Genomic DNA, 23,279 nt, shown 5'->3' on the forward strand with positions numbered 1-23,279 from the left:
AACGAAAATGATTGAGGGTAGAGCAGTGGACGCTGTCTACATGGACTTCAGTAAGGTCTTGACAAGGTCCCTCATGGCAGGCTGGTGCAGAAGGTGAAGTTGCATGGGATCAGAGGCGAGCTGGCAAGGCGGATACAGAACTGGCTCTGTCATAGAAGACAGAGGGTAGCAGTGGAAGGGTGTGTTTCTGAATGGAGGGCTGTGACAAGTGGCATTCCTCAAGGATCAGTGCTGGGACCATTGCAGTTTGTAATACATATAAATGATTTGGAAGAAAATGTAACTGGTTCGATTAGTAAGTTTGCGGACGACACACAAGTTGGTGGAATTGTGGATAGCGATAGGGACCATCAGAGGATACAACAGGCTATAGATTGTTTGGAGACTTGAGTGGAGAGATGGCAGATGAAGTTTAATCTGGACAAATGTGAGGTAATGCATTTTGGAAGGTCTAAAACAGATAGGAAATATACAGTAAATGGCAGAACCCTTAAGAGTATTGATAGGCAAAGGGATCTGGGTGTACAGGTACAAAGGTCGCTAAAAGTGGCAACGCAGGTGGAGAAGATAGTCAAGAAGGCACACTTGCCTTTAGCGGCTGGGGCATTGAGTTTAAAAATTGGCAGGTCATGTTGCAGCTTTATAGAACCTTAGGCCGCACTTGGAATATAGTGTTCAATTCTGATCGCCACACTACCAGAAGGATGTGGAGGCTTTGGAGAGGGTACAGAAGAGGTTTACCAGGATGTTGCCTGGTATGGAGGGCATTAGCTATATGGGGAGGTTGGAGAAACTTGGTTTGTTCTCACTGGAGCGACGGAGGTTGAGGAACGACCTGATAGAAGTCTATAAGATTGAGGAGGATGGACAGAGTGGATAGTCAGAAGCTTTTTCCCAGGGTGGAAGAGTCAATTACTAGGGGGCATAGGTTTAAGGTGCGAGGGGCAAGGTTTATCGGAGATGTACGAGGCAGATTTTTTTTACAGAGGGTGGTGGGTGCCTGAAACTTACTGCCGGGGGAGGTAGTGGAAGCAGATACGATAATGACTTTTAAGGAGCGTCTTGACAAATACATGAATAGGATGGGAATGGTCCCTGGAAGGTAGGGGGTTTTAGTTCAGTCGGGCAGCATGGTCGGTGCAAGCTTGGAGGGCCGAAGGGCCTGTTCCTGTGCTGGAATTTTCTTTGTTCTCATTTACATTAATGCTTCCTTGATATTGGGAAACGGTGTTTCACTTCAACCCATTTTGTGCAAAAGGAAGAAATGTAACAGTAGGTGGAACATATGGTGTTAGTTTAAGAATTTGAGCAGTCATTAGCAAGTCCATCAAAACAATAGGACAAAACAGCAATGTTAGCTTATGCTGTATGGTTTTAAATCTTGCAATTGTTGAAGGCAGCTTTGATTCACATCAATCAATTTCAGCGAGATTTATAATCTGATTCTTCATTGCTCTGTGTCTTTGGAAGAAGGCAGAAACAATGTTAAAATGTTGCATGCAATTACTTTTATTCCACAGACAACCGTGTGCCAGTCAGAGCAGCTTGAAGGACATCAACTGGGATAGTTCACAGTGGCAGCCACTAATTCAGGACCGTTGCTTTCTGTCTTGGCTGGTGAAGATTCCTTCGGAGCAGGAGCAACTGCGAGCCCGTCAGATTACAGCACAGCAGATTAACAAACTGGAGGAACTCTGGAAGGTACAAATTGCGTAATGGGCAAGTTGTTAACCGATTCCAATCTGGTGCCAAAAGGGAATGTGTAATTTTGGAACAAGAATATTCAGATGAAACAGTATCACCAATTGCTAGTTGCACAGCTGTCAAACCTGTCATCAGATCTCTGGTCACCTGTTGTCCTGTATTCTGGAAGGCCTGACAACCTTCTGATTCCTGTAGTCTTTTATCTGATTTCCCAGCCAGTTAAATATCAGTGCCAACTAAGCTTACTGTATCCTCTGCACTGTCACACTGGCTGCTGAGCAGCGTATAAGGGCAGTGGCTGGGGTAACTTTTGCACCAACGTTTGTTAGAATTACCCTTGAATAATTTCTATGCAGTCTGCGCGCACTATGTATTGTTTCTAGCTCCTTGAACACGAGTGGGCCAAGAGGAGGATGAGTGTGCTCTAATGTTCCATGTAACAGGCTGGTTGTATGTATGGGATCAATCACTATGTTAATCACAAATTTAATTTGTCTTCAGACATTGAAATGTCAAAATTCCAATCCCTCTAGTAACAATCTAATGTGGTTTGTGCAATGGGGTGTGTTTCTTGCTTTGTAGGATAATCCATCTGCTACCCTTGAGGATTTGGAGAAGCCTGGAGTGGATGAAGAGCCCCAACATGTACTCCTTCGTTATGAAGATGCCTATCAATACCAGAACATCTTTGGTCCGTTGGTCAAGCTGGAGGCTGACTATGACAAGAAGCTAAAGGAATCCCAGGTATTGTGCAGTGTACCTTGGCTTTGTGTATTTTTAAGTGCTAAATTGAGCTCTTAGTCTTGCTCCTTTGAGACTTATAACCTGTGAAAGCATCTGGCAGCTGATTACTTTTGGTTACTGAGGAATCCTGGAAAAGGCGTCCTCCATAGCATAGTGAGTTTACCCAGCCGATTACTAATCCAAACAGACCAAGCAAGTCTTGGGTTTGCTGACAAATTTTGGAACTTTTATAGCCAAACAAACTTTCTTTAATAACACAGTTTAACTGTAGCACTACAAACTAAGCAGCCTAACTATTCCCATTGAACAATATTTGAACATGAAAAGAAACAACTGATTTCTAACTTATCACTGTTTCAGTTCCAAATAAGCAACAACTTCGAAACCACTTAAATGCAGTTAGCAACCATAAATATACTTGTTCTAACATGTAAACAGCCCTGAAGCTTTGAGAGATTTTGTGGAGAAAGCAGCTTGCAGACCTCTGTCTTTAAATAAACCCCAGCCAGAAGAGTAAGTGGGAGGCTTTCAAAAGGATGTTAGCACAGTGGTTAGCACTGCTGCTTCACAGCTCCAGGGTCCTGGGTTCGATTCCTGGCTTGGGTCACTGTCTGTGTGGAGTTTGCACATTCTCCTCGTGTCTGCGTGGGTTTCCTCCGGGTGCTCCGGTTTCCTCCCACAGTCCAAAGATGTGCGGGTTAGGTTGATTGGCCATGCTAAAATTGCCCCTTAGTGTCCTGGGATGCGTAGATTAGAGGGTAAAATATGTAGGGATAGGGGGGTAGGGCCTGGGTGGGATTGTGGTCGGTGCAGACTCGATGGGCCGAATGGCCTCTCTCTGTACTGTAGGGTTTCTATCATTTCTTCTATCATAACCAGGGTTCAGGGTAAGCACATTCCTTTTCAACTGAAGGGCAAGTAGGAAGCTCTGGATGACTCGGGATATTGAGGCCCTGGTCAAGATGAATAAGGAGGCATATGACATGCATAGGCAGCTGGGATCAAGTGGATCCCTTGAGTATAGAGGGTGTAGGAGTAGAGTTAAGAGAAATCTGGAGGGCAAAAAGGGGACACGAGATTGTTTTGGCAGATAAGACAAAGGAGAATCCAAAGAGCTTCTACATACATAAAGGGCAAAAGAGTAACTAAGGAGAGAGTAGTAGGACCTCTTAGGGATCAACAAAGTTATCCAAGTAGGAGCCACAAGGGATGGGTGAGATCCAGAATGAATATTTCTCATCGGTATTTACTGTTGAGAAAGGCATGGATGTTAGGGAACTTGGGGAAATAAATAGCGATGTCTTGAGTGTACATGTTACAGAGAAGGCGGTGCTGGAAGTCTTAAGTGTATCAAGGTGGATAAATCCCTGGGACCTGATGAAGTGTACCCCAGGATGTTGTGGGAGGCTAGGGGGAAAATTATGGGTCCCCTAGCAGAGATATTTGAATCGACAGCCACAGGTGAGGTGCCTGAAGATTGGAGGGTGGCAAATGTTGTGCCTTTGTTTAAGAAGGGCTGCAGGGAATAGCCCGGGAACTACAGGCCGGTGAGCCTAACATAAGTAAGTGGGTAAGTTGTTAGAAAGTATTCTGAGAGACAGGTCTACAGGCATTTAAAGAGGCAAGGACTGATTAGGGACATATTGGTCAGCATGGCTTTGAGTGGAAAATAATGTGTCTTGAATTTGATTCAGTTTTTTGAAGGGGTAACCAAGAAGGAGATGAGGGCAGTGCAGTTGATGTTGTCTACATGGACTTTAGCAAGGCCTTTGACAAGGTACCGCATGGTAGGTTGTTGCATAAGGTTAAATCTCACGGGACCCAGGGTGAGGCAGCCAAATGGATCAAAAATTGGCTGGATGACAGAAGAGAGGGTTGTTTTTCAAACTGGAAGCTTGTGACCAGTGGTTTGCCTCAAGGATCAATGCTGGGTCCACTGTTATTTATATTAATGATTTGGATGAGAATTTAGGAGGCATGGTTAGTAAACTTGCAAATGACACCAAGATTGGTGGCATGGTGGACAGTGAAGAAGGTTATCTCCGATTGCAGCGGGATCTTGATCAATTGCGCCTGTGGACTGATGAGTGGCAGATGGGGTTTAATTTAGATAAATGTGATGTGATGCATTTTGGTAGATCGAACCAGGGCAGGACTTACTCAGTTAATAGTAGGGCATTGGGGAGAGTTACAGAACAGAGATCTAGAGGTACAGGCTCATTGAGTCACAGGTGGACAGAGTGGTGAAGAAGGCATTTGGCATGCTTGATTTCATTGGTCAGAACATTGAATACAGGAGTTGGGACATCTTGTTGAAGTTGTACAAGGCATTGGTAAGGCCACACTTGGAATACTGTGTGCAATTTTGGTCAACCTTTTATAGAAAGGACATTATTAAACTAGGAAGAGTGCAGAAAAGATTTACTAGGATGCTATCGGGACTTGATGGTTTGAGTTATGAGGAGAGACTGGATAGACTGGGACTTTCTTCTCTGGAGCGTAGGAGGCTGAGGGGTGAGCTTATAGAGGTCTATAAAATAATGAGGGGCACAGATCAGCTAGATAGTCAATATCTTTTCCCAAAGGTAGGGGAGTCTAAAACTAGAGGGCATAGGTTTAAGGGGAGAGATGCAAGAGTCCAGAAGGGCAATTTTTTCACTGAGGGTGGTGAGTGTCTGGAATGAGCTGCCAGAAATAGTAGTAGAGGCAGGTACAATTTTGTATTTTGAAAAGCCTTTAGGCAGTTACATGTGTAATATTGGTTTGAGGAATATGGGCCAAAAGTGGACAATTGGGACTAGCTTAATGGTATAAAAAAGGGTGGCATGGACAAGTTGAGCCAAAGGGCCTGTTTCCATGTTGTAAACCTCAGTCTAAATAAAAGCAGTAAGGTGGCACCGTGGATAGTACTCTGTTCCAGTGACCTGGATTCAATTGCGGCCTTGGGTGACTGGGTACAGTTTGCACTTTCTCCCCGTGTCTGCGTGAGTTTCCTCCGGATGCTCTGGTTTCCTCCTATAGTCTAAAGATGTGCAGGTTAGGTTGATTGGCCATGCTAAATTGCCCTTTAGCGTCCCAAGATGGATTAGCGTGGTAAATGTGAGGTTATGGGGATGAGGAGGGTGGGGAAGGAGGCCTTAGTAAGATACTGCAGAGAGTTGGTGCAGACTTGATTGGTGGAATGGCCTCTTGTGCACTGTGGGGAATCTATATATTTCTATCACAACAACTATCATCACAAAGCTGATGGGCACAGTATTGAAACGAACGAAAGCTGCATATATCACCCGCACCCTGATTTGGAACCATATTGTGGGCAACCCGAGTGATCATTCCTCCTAGTCTGCATGGAAGAGTTCTTAAACAACTCCATGAAGGATATCTGGCATAATCTGGATGAAGGAATTAGCAAGCAGTTATTTTTGGTCGGGTCTGGATGCTCAGAATGAAGAAAAAGTGGGAGTGTCAATCCTGCGCATGAATAAGAGATACATTGTCTCCTTTGTACCTTTTGGGAGCGGCCTAAAATGGCATGGCAATGATTGCATGTAAATTTTGCTGGTCCGTTTGAGGTTACATATTCTTGATTGTATTTGATGCACACTCAGTGGCCAGAAGGTTTCATGAGATCTTGTACAACTGAACAAACCATGGTAAAACTTGACAATTTTTGCAAGATTTGGTAAACTGGAACAAATGATCCAGCCTCCACTGCTCTGGGGAAGAGAAATCCATGGACCCTCAAAAAAAATTATCATCTCCTCCCCCCCCCCCCCCTATTTTTAAACTGTGCCCCGGTTCTAGAATCCCCCACAAGGGGAATCGTCCTCTCGGCATCAACTGTCAGCCCTGCTCAGAAGCTTGCATTTCAATAAGATCACCACTTTTTATTCTAAACTCCAATGAGTTTAGACTCAATCTTTCCTCAAGACAGCCCCTCATCTCAGGATGAACCTAATGAACTTTGACTGAACTGCTTCCAAAACAAGTCTGTCTATCAAGACATCCCCAATGCCCTACCATTAACTGAGTAAGTCCTGCCCTGGTTTGATCTACCAAAATGCATCACATCACATTTATCTAAATTAAACTCCATCTGCCACTCATCAGTCCACAGGCGCAATTGATCAAGATCCCATTGCAAAACTATGTAGTACTTTAGTTGTGGTCTCACCAATGCCCCCTTTAGCTGTAGCAAGACATCTTTTGTATTCCGTCTAGGATTTAACTTTGGTCAGAAGGCTGCATTGGCTTTACCAGTCCTGTTCCATTTGGTAATTCTAGCATGAAATAATATCCACTTGAGTGAGCGACCAAGGTATAGAACTTTGCTTCTCTTTCATATAACCTCCCCCTTTAACTGAACAGTGTAAATCTATTGGCACTGGTATTTCAAACCACAATTCCAAAATAAGAATTGGCTTAGTCTAAAGTCATTTGTTGATTCTGTCATGCAGCAGACCTGGAACCCAAGCTGCTGAATGAATTCTGAGCTTGAGCAGATTGTACACATTATTAATGAGGCCTGAATAGACTTTGTTACATCAAGGTTTGTTATTTTGTAGGTAAGAGTTTATGGCAGACAAGCAGAAGTGATAGCAAACTTCTTATCACAAGTACTGATACTAAATATAAAGCAACGAGATTATACTGTACCTGGAATTCTCCAGCTCATTTGTCCTTGCTATTGTCAAACCAATAAAGTTCATTCATTGCTTTCTCAAAAATCTATTTTGAATAGGTCTGTGGTTACCTGCCTGTGGGCAGGTGGCTATCCCTTGTATTTCCCCACAGCACCCTTCCATTTCTACAGGCCAAGGGCATGCTAGCTCAGACAATGACACCCACATCCCATGAATGAATAAAAAGTGAGATGGAGACAGTAATTGAAGGGTTGGTATACTCCCTCGAGTACGGAATAGATGATCTACACAGCCTGTATCATCCACATGTGCAAACTTTAGAAATAAAACTTGGAGATTAATTAGAGCATGTGGGCAGGGGTTACTGCTAGTATCCCGTTGTATTTAAATATTAAGACTGAAGTGTTCTGCTAATAACGCAGTGAATAATCTAACCACCTCTTTCCTTTTTTTATATCCAGCTAATTACCTCACTGCTTAAACCAATAAATGAGTTTAATTCTGTTTCTAATCTTAGACTCAGGATAATATCACTGTGAGATGGGATCTGGGTCTGAACAAGAAAAGGATTGCGTACTTCACCTTGCCCAAGACAGACTCTGGTAATTTGAACTGATTTACATTTTCTAATTAAAAGAAATTGAACAGTTAGTGTATTGGCACAGTAATCTAGCCAATTGCATTCAATGTTATAATCATGTTGCACCTTCAGAGGAAGGCAGCAAATGGAGTCGTGCCACATAGGATTGGACCTCTCCAATGTATGGGATCTGTTTAAGTAAATTATAGCCAACACCATGTGGTTTCTGACTTGATTGAAAATGAGTAAGGAGTGTTGGATGTAGTGCTGTTCACTTCAGGAGTTGGCAAGCCTCAGCAGCACAAGCGATAAGCTCTGAATTGATTATTACTGACAAGTAAATCTATATCCGAGGTTCCAGTTAGCATTCTGTTTGTGTTGTGTCTATCATAATTGAAACAAAATACACAATATTAAATGAATCGTGTGTAAGGTAGACTGGGAGAGCAGGCTGGCAGGTAGGATAGCTGAGGAACAGTGGAAGATTTTTAAGGAGATCCTTTTCAGTTCTCAGCAAAAATATATTCCAGCAAAAAACAAGGATTGTAAGAAAAGGGAGAACCAGCCGTGGATAACGAAGGAAATAAGACCATAAGACCATAAGACATAGGAGCGGAAGTAAGGCCATTCGGCCCATCGAGTCCACTCCACCATTCAATCATGGTTGATTTCAACTCCATTTACCCGCTCTCTCCCCATAGCCCTTAATTCCTCGAGAAATCAAGAATTTATCAATTTCTGTCTTGAAGACGCTCAACGTCTCGGCCTCCACAGCCCTCTGTGGCAATGAATTCCACAGACCCACCACTCTCTGGCTGAAGAAATTTCTCCTCATCTCTGTTCTAAAGTGACTCCCTTTTATTCTAAGGCTGTGCCCCCGCGTCCTAGTCTCCCCTGTTAATGGAAACAACTTCCCTACGTCCATCCTATCTAAGCCGTTCATTATCTTGTAAGTTTCTATCAGATCTCCCCTCAACCTCCTAAACTCCAATGAATATAATCCCACGATCCTCAGACGTTCATCGTATGTCAGGCCTACCATTCCTGGGATCATCCGTGTGAATCTCCGCTGGACCCGCTCCAGTGCCAGTATGTCCTTCCTGAGGTGTGGGGCCCAAAATTGCTCACAGTACTCCAAATGGGGCCTAACCAGTGCTTTATAAAGCCTCAGAAGTACATCCCTGCTTTTGTATTCCAAGCCTCTTGAGATAAATGACAGCATTACATTTGCTTTCTTAATTACGGACTCAACCTGCAAGTTTACCTTTAGAGAATCCTGGACTAGGACTCCCAAGTCCCTTTGCACTTTAGCATTATAAATAAAGGAGAGTATTAAAATAAAAACAGCTGCGTACAGAGTGGCCAAAAATAGTGGAGAAACAAGTGATTGGGAAAAATTTAAGAAACAACAAAGAGAGACTAAGAAAGCGATAAAGAAAGGAAGGATAGACTATGAATCTAGGCTAGCAATTAATATAAAAAATGATAGTAAAAGTTTTTATAAATATATAAAAAGGAATAGAGTGGCTAGAGTGAATGTTGGACCCTTGGAGGACGAGAGGGGGGAGTTAATAGTGGGAAATGAGGATATGGCTGAGTCTTTAAATAAGTTTTTTGTGTCGGTCTTCACGGTGGAGGACACAAATAGTTTGCCAAATATTAACGATAGAGGGATGGCAGCAGGAGAAATACTTAATACGATTAATGTTACCAGAGAGGCAGTGCTGGGTAGACTAATGGGACTGAAGGTGGACAAGTCCCCGGGTCCGGATGGAATGCATCCCAGGGTATTGAAAGAAATGTCAGAGGTAATAGTGGATGCGTTAGTGATTATTTATCAAAACTCGTTGCATTCTGGGGTAGTGCCGGTTGATTGGAAAACGGCTAATGTTACGCCGCTGTTTAAAAAAGGAAGGAGACAAAAGGCGGGTAACTATAGGCCGGTCAGCTTAACGTCTGTAGTAGGGAAAATGCTGGAATCCATTATTAAAGAGGAGATAGCAGGGCATCTGGATAGAAATGGTTCGATCAATCAGACGCAGCATGGATTCATGAGGGGAAAGTCGTGCTTGACGAACATGTTGGATTTTTATGAAGATGTGACTAGGGTGGTTGATGGAGGAGAACCGGTGGATGCGGTGTTTTTGGATTTCCAAAAGGCGTTTGATAAGGTGCCCCATAAAAGGCTGCTGAAGAAGATTAGGGCACACGGAGTTGGGGGTAGTGTGTTAAAGTGGATTGGGGACTGGCTATCCGACAGGAAGCAAAGAGTCGGAATAAATGGGTGTTTTTCCGGTTGGAGGAAGGTAACTAGTGGCGTGCCGCAGGGATCGGTACTCGGGCCGCAACTGTTTACCATTTATATAGATGATCTGGAGGAGGGGACGGAGTGTAGGGTAACGAAGTTTGCAGACGACACAAAGATAAGTGGAAAAGTGAATCGTGTGGAGGACGGAGAAGATCTGCAGAGAGATTTGGACAGGCTGAGTGAGTGGGCGAGGATATGGCAAATGGAGTATAACGTTGAGAAATGCGAGGTTATACACTTTGGAGGAAATAATAACAAATGGGATTACTATCTCAATGGAAACAAATTAAAACATGCTACCGTGCAAAGGGACCTGGGGGTCCTTGTGCATGAGACGCAAAAGCCCAGTCTGCAGGTACAACAGGTGATCAAGAAGGCAAATGGGATGTTGGCCTATATTGCGAGGGGGATAGAATATAAAAGCAGGGATGTCTTGATGCACCTGTACAGGGCATTGGTGAGGCCGCAGCTGGAATACTGTGTGCAGTATTGGTCCCCTTATATGAGGAAGGATATATTGGCATTGGAGGGAGTGCAGAGAAGGTTCACCAGGTTGATACCGGAGATGAGGGGTTTGGATTATGAGGAGAGGCTGAGGAGATTGGGTTTGTACTCGTTGGAGTTTAGAAGGATGAGGGGGGATCTTATGGAGACTTATAAGATAATGCGGGGGCTGGATAGGGTGGAGGCGGAGAGATTCTTTCCACTTAGTAAGGAAGTTAAAACTAGAGGACACAGCCTCAAAATAAAGGGGGGTCAGTTTAAGACAGAGTTGAGGAGGAACTTCTTCTCCCAGAGGGTGGTGAATCTCTGGAATTCTCTGCCCACTGAGGTGGTGGAGGCTACCTCGCTGAATATGTTTAAAGCGCGGATGGATGGATTCCTGATCGGTAGGGGAATTAAGGGTTATGGGGATCAGGCGGGTAAGTGGTACTGATCCACGTCAGATCAGCCATGATCTTATTGAATGGCGGGGCAGGCTCGAGGGGCTAGATGGCCTACTCCTGCTCCTATTTCTTATGTTATGTTCTTATTATATTTAAGTACAAAGGTATAAAGCTAAATGTTATCCAAAGCTAATTAAAAGTGACACTGCAGACAGTATATAGCACAGTCTGGGAACAGTAGAAAAGGAACAAAAATAATTCTTAAACATTGGACATTACCTCCCTTGTGACCCACTCAAGAATACACCTATTGCTTGACAAACAGGATTCAAGAGAATAGCTGTTCAGAAGTGCTGTGCGCGCTGTTGACACCATGTACGTTAAGGGCATGCACTCGATGTGGATTGCAAATACACTTGTTTGCAATTGTGGATAGTCGCTCATTACTTTCAGACAAATGGTTCCTGGGTTAGCTATTTCCACAAGCTAGTAGGTAAAATGGACATCTTTAATCATACCAACTGAATCGCAGGCTTCAGCCCTGAAACACTGTTCACCTAGGGCTGTCTCATTGGCCAATTTAATGTTGGTCGGTAAGCTCTGCTAATGCCTTACTGAATTTGTTTATTAAGCTGTGCAGACCAGGGTGATGGAACATCACTGGGATCTCTACTGGGCCAGCAGTAGCGATCTATACTATGTATTAGCATGGAAAAAACTTCTGACTGTTTCTGCTCTTTGATATCCAGCTTTCCCTATTGGAAATGTATTGTTATTGAACTCTATGGTGATGCCAATTCTGGTTGCCAAACTTAGTAGGTTTGCAAGAATCATGGGTCTGGTGTTAGATGGCACCAAGAATCCATGGAGCTATTGCCATTGATCCCTGCTGCTAACAGTGTTCACTCTCCATCAACTTCATCCCTCTTCCTGGCAACTGTCTTGAGGTTGAACTATTTGCAACTTATCATATGATCCCAAGATGCATTTTGAACCATCTAGCCATGATTAAGACCATTAATTTCCACTTCTGTAACATCACCAACTCCACCCCGCCTCAATTCTTCGGATGAAATCCTCATCCAGGCCTTTGTTACCTTTGAATATTCTAATGCCCCGCTGGCCGGCTTCATACATTATAGACTATCAGTAAACGTAGTCATCCAAGTCTCTACTGCCATTGTTCTAATTTGCCATAAGTCTTATTCATAGAACGTGGAACAGTACAGCACAGAACAGGCCCTTCGGCCCACGATGTTGTGCTGAGCTTTATCTGAAACCAAGATCAAGCTATCCCACTCCCGACCATCCTGGTGTGCTCCATGTGCCTATCCAATAACCGCTTAAATGTTCCTAAAGTGTCTGACTCCACTATCACTGCAGGCAGTCCATTCCACACCCCAACCACTCTCTGCGTAAAGAACCTACCTCCGATATCCTTCCTATATCTCCCACCACGGACCCTATAGTTATGCCCCCTTGTAATAGCTCCATCCACCCGAGGAAATAGTCTTTGAACGTTCACTCTATCTATCCCCTTCATCATTTTATAAACCTCTATTAAGTCTCACCTCAGCCTCCTCTGCTCCAGAGAGAACAACCTCAACCTTTCCTCATAAGGCCTACCCTCCAAACCAGGCAGCATCCTGGTAAATCTCCTCTGCACTCTTTCCAGCGCTTCCGCATCCTCCTTATAGTGAGGTGACCAGAACTGCACACAATATTCCAAATGTGGCCTCACCAAGGTCCTGTACAGTTGCAGCATAACCCCACGGCTCTTAAACTCCAACCCCCTGTTAATAAAAGCTAACACACTATAGGCCTTCTTCACAACTCTATCCACTTGAGTGGCAACCTTTAGAGATCTGTGGACATGGGCCCCAAGATCTTGGGCAGAGTAGGAGCCTTACCAAGCTGTGATACGACCAGAAAGAATGCTTTCTATGGTGCATCTGTAAAAATTGGTGAGAGTCGTAGCTGACATGCTAAATTTCCTTAGTTTCTGAGAAAGTAGAGGCGTTGGTGGGCTTTCTTAACTATAGTGTCAGCATGGGGGGACCAGGACTCCTGCTCCTATTTCTTATGTTCTTAGGACAGGTTGTTAGTGGTCTGGCACCTAAAATTGAGTTTTTTGAAGGGATAGCCAAGAAGGTAGATGAGGGCAGTGCAGTTAATGTTGTCTACATGGACTTTAGCAAGGCTTTTGACAAGATATCGCATGGTAGGTTGTTGCATAAGGTTAAATCTCGGATCCAGGGTGAGGTATCGAAATGGATACAAAATTGGCTTGATGACAGAAGACAGGGTGGATGTAGGGCTTTGTTTTTCAAACTGGAGGCCTGTGACAGTGGTGTGCCTTGGATCGGTGCTGGGTCCACTTTTATTTGTTTATATTAATGATTTGGATGAGAATTTAGGAGGCATGGTTAGTAAGTTTGCAGATGACATCAAGATTGGTGGCATAGTGGATAGTGAAGAAGGTTATCTCGGATTGCAGCGGGATCTTGATCAATTGGGCCAGTGGGCTGATGAATGGCAGATGGAGTTTAATTTAGATAATTGTGAGGTGATGCATTTTGGTAGATCGAACCAGGGCAGGACCAACTCAGTTAATGGTAGGGTGTTGGGGAGAGTTATAGAACAGAGATCTAAGAGTACATGTTCATATCTCCTTGAAAGTGGAGTCACAGGTGGACAGAGTGGTGAAGAAGGCATTCGGCATGCTTGGTTTCATTGGTCAGAACATTGAATACAGGAGTTTGGACGTCTTGTTGAAGTTGTACAGGACATTGGTAAGGCCACACTTGGAATACTGTGTACAGTTCTGGTCACCCTATTATAGAAAGGATATTATTAAACTGGAAAGAGTGCAGAAAAAACTTACTAGGATGCTATCGGGACTTGATGGTTTGAGTTATAAGGAGAGACTTGATAGACTGGGATTTTTTCCCCTGGAGTGTAGGAGGCCTATAAGATAATAAGGGGCATAGATAAGGTAGATACTCAACATCTTTTCCCAAAGGTAGGGTAGTCTAAAACTAGAGGGCATAGGTTTAAGGTGAGAGGGGAGTGATATAAAAGCGTCCAGAGGGACAATTTTTTTCCACACAGAGGGTGGGGAGTGTTTGGAACGAACTGCCAGAGGCAGTAGTCGAGACGGGTACAATTTTGTTTTTTAAAAAGCATTTCGACAGTTCATGGGCAATATTGATATAGAGGGATATGGGCCAAATGTGGGCAACCACCAACTCTCACCCGTATCATTTATATATCTCCTGTACAATAAAGGACCTAGCACTAATCTGACGAAGCCATGCTGACTATCCCTGATCAAACCTTGCTGCTCCAAGTGGAGATTAATTCTCTCCTTCAGGATTTTCTCCAATAGTTTTCCGACCACTGATGTGAGACTCACTAATCTGTAAATCCCTGCTTTATCTCTACCACCCTTCTTGAAAAGTGGAACCACATTAGCTGTTCTCCAATCCTCTGGGCTCTTCCCCTGTGGCCTGAGGGGAATTGAAAATTAGGGTCTGAGACTCTTATTTCCTCCTTTCCCTTCCACAGCAGTCTGGGATACAGCTCATCTGGACCTGGAGATTTGTCCACTTGTAAGCCCGGCAAAACCTCAAATACCTCCTAACTTCCTATGTCAAACTGTTGAAGAACCTCATAATCTCTCTCCCTGAATTCTGTGCCTATATCCTCCTCCCGTGTGAAGACAAATGTGATGTACTCGTTTTACACCCAACCAGTGTCCTCCGGCTCCACGCACTGACTGCCCCCTTATTCCGTTATGGGCCTCCCTCTTTCCCTGGTTATTCTCTTCCCCTTAACATACTATAGAATATCTTGGGATTCTCCCTAATCTTTCCTGTCAGTGCTTTTTCATGCCCCCGCTTTTCTCTCAATTACTTTCTTACATTTTTCCCTGCTTTCTATACTCCTCCAAGGCCTTGGCTAGTTTGCTCCCTTTGTACTTGCTAAAAGCTTCTTTCTCACCCAACCGTGAATATTTCTCAACATCCAGGGTTCTCTGGGTTTGTTGCTCCTACATTTCATCCAGAAGGGAACATGTTCAGCCTGTACACTCCCTATTTCCTTTTTGAACGAGCACGCACCCCCACCCCCCGCTGTTCTGCTGTAGGTTTTCCCACAAGAAGCTGTTCCCAGTCTACTATGGCCAGATCTTGCCTTATTTTAATAAAATCTACCTTCCGCCAATCTAAAACCTCTGTTTGCAGACCATCTTTTTCTTTTCCATAACCAATTTAAATTGTACTGTGTTATGATCACTATCACTAAAATATTCCCCCTCTGCCACCTCCAACACCTGCCTGGTTTCGTTCATCCGAATTCAATCCAGCACTGCACCATCCCTTGTTGGATCTTCTATATATTGACATTAAGAAGCTCTCCTGAATACTGTTGGGGTATCCGATCAGAAACCCCAAGGTATATTATGAAGCCAGACTAAACCCCAACAATTTTCTATTTTGGCATTAGTGTGAGAATAAGATGTTTCAATCCAGGCACAATTCTACTGACAAATTAGGAAGCTTTTACCAAAATAAACTTTATTTAACAAAGTTTAATTGTAGCAAATGAATTAGTTTTATTTTTAACAATTGAACAATACATAAACATCACAAGATACAAATCTTAACTGCTAACCTATCGTTAAGTTCAAATTCAAGCAATATTCCTCTTATAGACTTAAAACCCCCTCTTTGAAATTAGTTAGCAAAACGTAGGCGAACTTGCTTGTCTTGCATTAACAGTCCTGTAAGTGTCTCATCACCTCTGGAGAGAGGGAGAGACAGAGAAATACGTGTTTCTTTTGGCAGCCCAGGAAAAAACGGCTTGTATTTTTAAAATGTAACTGAAAACAGTATTTCTTTCCTGCAAGTGCTGCTCTTCCCATGACTCTGTCCCTGTCAATTAACCAAATCACAACTCGACTCTGAACCCCAGAGGCTCTTAAACAAACACTCCGTGTCTGAAATGATTACTTATCCTGTGCTCCCAGATATCCACTTAAAGGTTTTACTAGACAAATCAGCACCTTGCAAAACAGGAAATTCGAAACGTACCCCTTACAAGAAACAGGATGTAAATATATTTCTTAAAGGCACAGTATCACCACAATACATTTGAAGAAATCCACTCCCTCGAAACCCTTTGCATTGTGACTATCCCAATTAATGTTGGGGAAGTTGAAATTCCCCCAGTATAATTTCCCTGTTATTATTTGCACACCTCAGTGTATTGTCTACATTTCAGCTCCTCTATTGCCCGCTGACTGTTTGGGGGCCTATTATACACTCTCAGCAATATGACTGCCCCTTTTTTATTCCTAAGATCTACCCACAAAACCAAGATACTGTCCCTCACTGCAGTAACTTACTCAATTAATAATGCGACACTGCCTCCTCTTTTATACCCTCCCCCATCTCATATGACGATCCTATACCCCAGAATGTTGAGTTGCCCCTCCCTCAATCATGTCTCTGGCAGCAATATCTCAATTCCACATGTCAATCCATGCCCTTAACTCATCAGTCTTGCCTATAATACTCCTAACATTAAAGTATAGGCCACCCAGCCTCGCCTTACTCTCCTGGAACTCAACATTCACTGAACTACCTCTGTCTTGGTTTCTTTGCAGATAGGATTAAGGAGAATCCTATGGCATTTTATTCATATGTTAGGAACAAAAGAGTTGTCAGGGAAAAAGTCAGACCTCTCGGGGACAAAGGAGGGGAATTATGCTTAGAACCCAAGGGAATAGGGGAGATCCTAAATGAATACTTTGCATCGGTATTCACAAAGGAGAGGGACTTGTTGGCTGGGAGTGTCTCAGAGGGAGGTGTTGACCCGTTAGAGAGAATCTCCATTACAAGGGAGGAAGTGTCAGGTTTTTTAAGTAACGTTAAAACTGACAAATCCCCAGGGCCTGATGGCATCTATCCTAGACTGCTCAGAGAGACAAGAGATGTAATTGCTGGGCCTCTGACAGAAATCTTTGTCTCTTCATTGGACACAGGTGAGGTCCCTGAGGATTGGAGGATAGCGAATGTGGTACCGTTATTTAAGAAGGGTAGCAGGGATAACCCAGGTAATTATAGGCCAGTGAGCTTGATGTCCGTGGTGGGGAAGTTGTTGGAGAGGATTCTTAGAGACAGGATGTATGCGCATTTAGAACGGAACAATCTCATTAGTGACAGACAGCATGGTTTTGTAAGAGGGAGGTCGTGCCTTACAAATTTGGTGGAGTTTTTTTGAGGAAGTGACAAAAACGGTTGACGAAGGAAGGGCTGTGGATGTCGTCTATATGGATTTCAGTGTATATATATATATATAATATATATATATATATATAATATATATATATATATATATATATATATTATATATATATATATATATATATATATATATATTTGGAAGAAGGTGTAACTGGTGTTATCAGCAAGTTTGCGGATGACACGAAGATGGCTGGACTTGTGGATACCGATTAACATTATCGGACAATACAGCAGGATATAGATAGGCTGGAAAATTGGGCAGAGAAATGGCAGATGGAATTTAATCCAGATAAATGCGAAGTGATGCATTTTGGAAGAACTAATGTAGGGGGGAGTTATGCAATAAATGGCAGAGCCATCAAGAGTATAGAAACACAGAGGGACCTAGGTGTGCAAGTCCACAAATCCTTGAAGGTGGCAGCACCGGTGGAGAAGGTGGTGAAGAAGGCATATGGTATGCTTGCCTTTATAGGACGGGGTATAGAGTATAAAAGCTGGAGTCTGATTTTGCAGCTGTATAGAACACTAGTTAGGCCACATTTGGAGTACTGCGTCCAGTTCTGGTTGCCGCACTGCCAGAAGGACGTGGAGGCTTTGGAGAGAGTGCAGAGAAGGTTTACCAGGATGTTGCCTGCTATGGAGGGTCTTAGCTATGAGGAGAGATTGGGTAAACTGGGCTTGTTCTCCCTGGAAAGACGGAGAATGAGGAGAGATCTAATAGAGGTGTACAAAATTATGAAGGGTATAGATAGGGTGAACAGTGGGAAGCTTTTTCCCAGGTCGGAGGTGACGGTCACGAGGGGTCACGGGCTCAAGGTGAGAGGGACGAGGTATAACTCAGATATCAAAGGGATGATTTTTACACAGAGTGGTGGGGGCCTGGAATGCGCTGCCAAGTAGGGTGGTGGAGACAGACACGCTGGCATCGTTAAAGACTTACCTGGATAGTCACATGAGCAGCCTGGGAATGGAGGGATACAAACGAATGGTCTAGTTGGACCAATGAGTGGCACAGGCTTGGAGGGCCGAAGGGCCTGTTTCCTGTGCTGTACTGTTCTTTGTTCTTTATTATAGTATGCTGTGTCCCTATTGTGCTAACATGCTGTATCCCTTCCCTCTGCCAAGCTAGTTTAAACTCTGCCCAACAGCATTAGCAAACCCACCTGCAAGGACGTTGATCCCATTCTGGTTCAGGTGCAGGCCGTCCTGTTTGTATGTGTCCCACTTTCCCCAGAAATGGCCCCAGTGATCCAGGAATGTAAACACTCTCCCTCCTGCACTCTCTCTGGAGCCACACATTCATCTACCCTGTTCTCCTATTTCTGTACTTCCTAATATGTGGCACCGAGAGTAATCCAGAGATTACAACCTTGGGGCCTTGTTTTTTAATCTGCTCCCTAGCTCCTTGAATTCATGATGCAAGATCTCATCCTTGATTCTACCTACGTTGGTACCAAGGTGTACCATCACCTCTGACCTATCACCCTTCCCCTTTTAGGTTGCTCCATTCAGTGACATCCCTGACCCTAACCCCAGGGAGGCAACACACCATACTGGAGTCACATCTCCAGCCCCAGAAACACCTATCAGTTCCCCTAACTAATGAATCCTCGATCACTATCACTCTTCCTTCCTTCCCTCCCCTCGCATACAGTCAGACTCCTTGAGGTGCCAGAAACTTGACTGACTGCACTCCCTTGAGGAACCAATGCCCTCATCAGTTTCCAGAATAGAAAATAGATTTGAGAACAGGACCTCGGAGGACTCCTGCACTACCTACCTGTTACTTTTGGACTGTCTGGCGGTCACTCTTCCTTCCTTCCAATTCCTTAGCTGCGGTGTGACTGCCTCCATGAACATGCTATCCACGTAACTCTCAGCCTTGTGGATGCGCCATAGTATCCCTAAGTGCTGCTCGAGCTCTAAACCCAGAGCTCAAGTTTCTGCAGCTAGGAGCGCTTCTGACATATGGTCATCTAGGATTTTAGTGTGGTCCATGACTTCCCACATTCCACTCGGCTAACCTCGCCTTTGTCATTTTATATTACACCTGTGAAACACTTGGGGTGTTCTGCCGTGCTTCAAATGCTATATCGATACAGATTGTTGGTGAGCCATGCCTCCGCAAAAGGTTGCTTCTTGGGAGAAGAGGACACAAACTGAATTGGTAAACTTTAGACGGCCTCTTAAGATGCAGGCAATGTTTAAACAAATATCTAAAAACCAGCTTGCTCTGTATTGGAGCAGCATGTGAATGGGGAGGAAGTGATGTTACTGTGGGTTTGTGCACTGTGGCTGTCATCTAGCTCCCTTTACTCTTGTCTTTCAGACATGCGCCTAATGCAAGGTGATGAGATCTGTCTGCGCTACAAAGGTGACCTGGCACCTCTTTGGAAAGGAATCGGCCACGTGATCAAAGTCCCGGACAGTATCCTTTGTATCTTACAAATTAAAACCTATGACTGTTGTACTGCTAAAAAACCTTCAGTGTTTGTATATGAATGATGAGACAAACTTCTGCTGTGTGCGCACTGCTGTGCAGGTGCTGCACTCTGAGACTGTATTCCGGCTGAGATGTTAAACCAAGACGTGTCAGTCACTCGGATGTAAAAAAAAATATCCTGTGGCTCCATGAAAGGTGCACTGGCTGAAAGTGTGGTGGAAGCAGATTCAATAATTTTCAAAAGAGAATTAGACAAATCAGAAGGGTAGATTACTTGGATTAATTAGGTAACTTTCAAAGAGCCGGACAGACATGATGGGCTGAATGGCTGCCTCCTGTGTTGCAACATTTTGGTGGTTGGGGAAGTGGAATTTTCCTCTTGTCTCCTGAATAATATTTAATCCCAAGCCAATATCACTCTGATTACTGATCATTTGCTGCATTGCTATTTGTGGAATCTTGCCGTGCATAAATTGGCTGCATCTTCAAAATGAAAATACTTTGGCTGTAAACAACTTGGGAAAGTCTTGAGATTATGAAATGCTTTGAAATTGTTTCTTCACTTGCTTTGAAATGTAATCTTCAATGCTGACCACTGCAATCTCCAAATTTTGCCTACACAGGATAATGGGGAAATTTTCAGTAACTGGTACAAGTTCGTACTTTAGTTCATTCCAACATGTTGAAATTGCAACACTGAAACAGTTCACCCACTCCACGCAAGTCTGTATTGGTGTTCATCAGCTTCAGGAGCACTTGTCCCTGTTCTTGTTCTCAGATGCTTTAAACTCTTTAACATATCTAACCTGTTCTTAAAGGTTAATGCAGCCTCTATTTCAATCACTAGCTCATTCCACAGCCTCAACCCTTATTTAAAAACGTTCCCATTCTTCATGATATTTATACGTTCCTCTGGCTGAACTCAATCTCTCAAATTTTCTATTTACTTTGTCCCATAATCGTCCAAATCACCCCACATAAGAACATGAGAAATAGGAGCAGGAGTAGGCCATCTAGCCCCTCGAGCCTGCTCCGCCATTCAATAAGATCATGGCTGATCTGATAGTGGTTTAGTTCCACTTACCTGCCCGCTCCCCATAACCCTTAATTCCCTTATTGATCAGAAATCTATCTACCTGTGACTTAAACATATTTAACGAGGTAGCCTCCACTGCTTCAATGGGCAGAGAATTCCAGAGGTTCACAACCCTCAGAGAAGAAGTTCCTCCTCAACTCTGTCCTAAACTGACTCCCCCTTATTTTGAGACTATGTCCTCTAGTTCTTGTTTCCTTTCGAAGTGGAAAGAATCTCTCTGCCTCTACCCTGTCTAGTCCCTTCATTATCTTATATGTCTCTATAAGATCTCCCCTTAGCCTTCTAAACTCCCAACGAGTACAGGCCCAATCTACTCGATCTCTCCTCATAAGCTAACCCCCTCATCTCCGGTATCAACCTGGTGACCTTCTCTGTACTCCCTCCAAGGTCAATACATCCTTCCGCAAATAAGGGGACCAAAATTGCACACACTGCTCCAGTTGTGGCCTCACCAGTACCTTGTACAATTGCAGCAAGACCCCCCTGCTTTTATACTCCATCCCCTTCGCGATAAAGGCCAGCATTCCATTTGCCGCCTTAATCACCTGCACCTGCAAACTGAGTTTTTGCGATTCATGCACAAGGACCCCCAGGTCCCTCTGCACAGTAGCATGTTGTAATTTTTCACCATTTAAATAATAGTCCATTTTGCTATTATTCCTTCCAAAGTGGATAACCTCTCACTTGTCAACGTTATACTCCATCTGCCAGATCCTCGCCCACTCACTTAGCCTATCCAAATCTCTCTGCAGACTTTACGCATCCTCCACACAATTCGCTTTCCCACTCATCTTTGTATCAGCCGCAAACTTTGTTACCCTACACTCGGTCCCCTCCTCCAGATCGTCTATGTATATGGTAAGGAGTTGAGGCCCCAGCACCGATCCCTGCGGCACGCCACTAGTCACCAACTGCCAACCAGAAAAGCACCCATTTCTTCCAACTCTCTGCTTCCTGTTAGATAGCCAATCCTCAATCCACGCTAACACTTTACCCCCAACTCCGTGTGCCCCAATCTTCTGCAGTAACCTTTTGTGAGGCACCTTATCGAACGCCTTCTGGAAATCCAAAAACACCACATCCACCGGTTCCCCTCTGTCAACCGCACTAGTCACATCTTCATAAAAATCCAGTAAATTCATCAAACACGACTTTCCTTTCATGAATCCATGCTACGTCTGCTTGATCGAACCATTCTTATCCAGATGGCCTGCTATTTCTTCTTTAATGATGGATTCCAGCATTTTCCCAACTGCGGACGTTAAGCTCACCGGCCTGTAGTTACCCGCCTATTGTCTACCTCCTTTTTTAAACTGTGGTGTCACATTAGCTGTTTTCCAATCAGCCAGCACTTCCCCAGGGTCCAGCGAATTTTGATAAATTACAACCAACGCATCTGCTATTACTTCTGCCATTTCTTTCAGTACCCTGGGATGCATTCCATCCGGACCCGGGACTTGTCTACCTTTAGTCCCATTAGCCTACCAAGCACTACGACTTTAGTAATAGTCATCGTTTTAAGGACCTCACCCCCTACAGTCCCACGACCGTCAATTTTCGGTAAGCTATTTGTGTCCTCCACTGTGAAGACCGACACACAAAACTTGTTTAAGGCCTCGGCCATTTCCTCGTTTCCCATTATTAAATCCCCCTTCTCGTCTTCTAAGGGTCCAACATTTACTTTAGCTACTCTTTTCCTTTTTATATATTTATAAAAACTTTTACTATCGGTTTTTATATTTTGTGCTAGTTGAGTTTAGATCATCTCTGTTCAAGTGAAACCAGGTCCTTTTTGTTTTGTTTTTCCACATGCCAGCAGAATCCAAGAGAATCTATCCTGCTTTATCCGTTGCCCCAGTCACTATTCCATAGCGTCAAGCCAATAACTGCATATGTTCCCACACAATAAGGGATACGAAGGCTTGGGTAAGATTCACTGTTCCTTCCCCACTTGTATATTCCACACTTAGTATGAAGCCCAGGACTTTATTTTCCTGTATTCACTTACTACTTCACTACTTTGTGAAACCAAAGCCCTCAAATCCCCCTACTTATCCATCTCCATCCCCCAGCGTTCCACCACTTTGTTAGAAAAATCTACCACCTCACACTTATGACATTAAATTGGCCACTATTTTTGCCCATTCCACCATTTTATCAATATTTTCTTCCCGTTTCCTTTGATGTTTAATTATTTAAAATTCAGTGCAATGCTAGTGTTATTTGCAAATATGCCCACTCCTCCTAGCTCTATATCAAAATCATTGATAGTGGATAGAAGTAATCGAAGGTTAGGTGGATTGGGCATGCTAAATTGTCCTTAGTGCCCCAAGATGTGTAGATTAGATGGATTGGCCATGGTAAATGTGTGGGATTATGGGGAAAGGATGGGGGAGTAGGCCCGGATGAGATGCTGTGTCAGAGACGGTGCAGTTCAATGGGTTTAATGGCTGCTTTCTCCACTCTGGGGATTCTATGATTATTCCCAGAACAGAATCCTTCAGACATCACTTCTAACAATGCTGAGAAACTGCCTTTAACTCCTACTCTGCTTTCTCCCTTGTAC

The 23,279-nt window shown here is 43.8% G+C and overlaps 1 protein-coding gene across 1 annotated transcript in view; it reads left to right on the top strand.

The window, feature by feature from the left end:
* Positions 1–23,279, top strand: part of upf1 (UPF1 RNA helicase and ATPase) — an 80,830-nt gene that overhangs the window by 16,082 nt on the left and 41,469 nt on the right. The window contains exons 5-8 of the mRNA XM_078198732.1: positions 1,521–1,701; positions 2,287–2,448; positions 7,609–7,693; positions 19,504–19,602. Coding sequence (XP_078054858.1) covers positions 1,521–1,701; positions 2,287–2,448; positions 7,609–7,693; positions 19,504–19,602 — 527 coding nt within the window. The remainder of the gene's footprint in view (positions 1–1,520; positions 1,702–2,286; positions 2,449–7,608; positions 7,694–19,503; positions 19,603–23,279) is intronic.

Source organism: Mustelus asterias, chromosome 26 (assembly GCF_964213995.1).
Source record: "Mustelus asterias chromosome 26, sMusAst1.hap1.1, whole genome shotgun sequence".
Taxonomy (NCBI): Eukaryota; Metazoa; Chordata; class Chondrichthyes; order Carcharhiniformes; family Triakidae; genus Mustelus; species Mustelus asterias.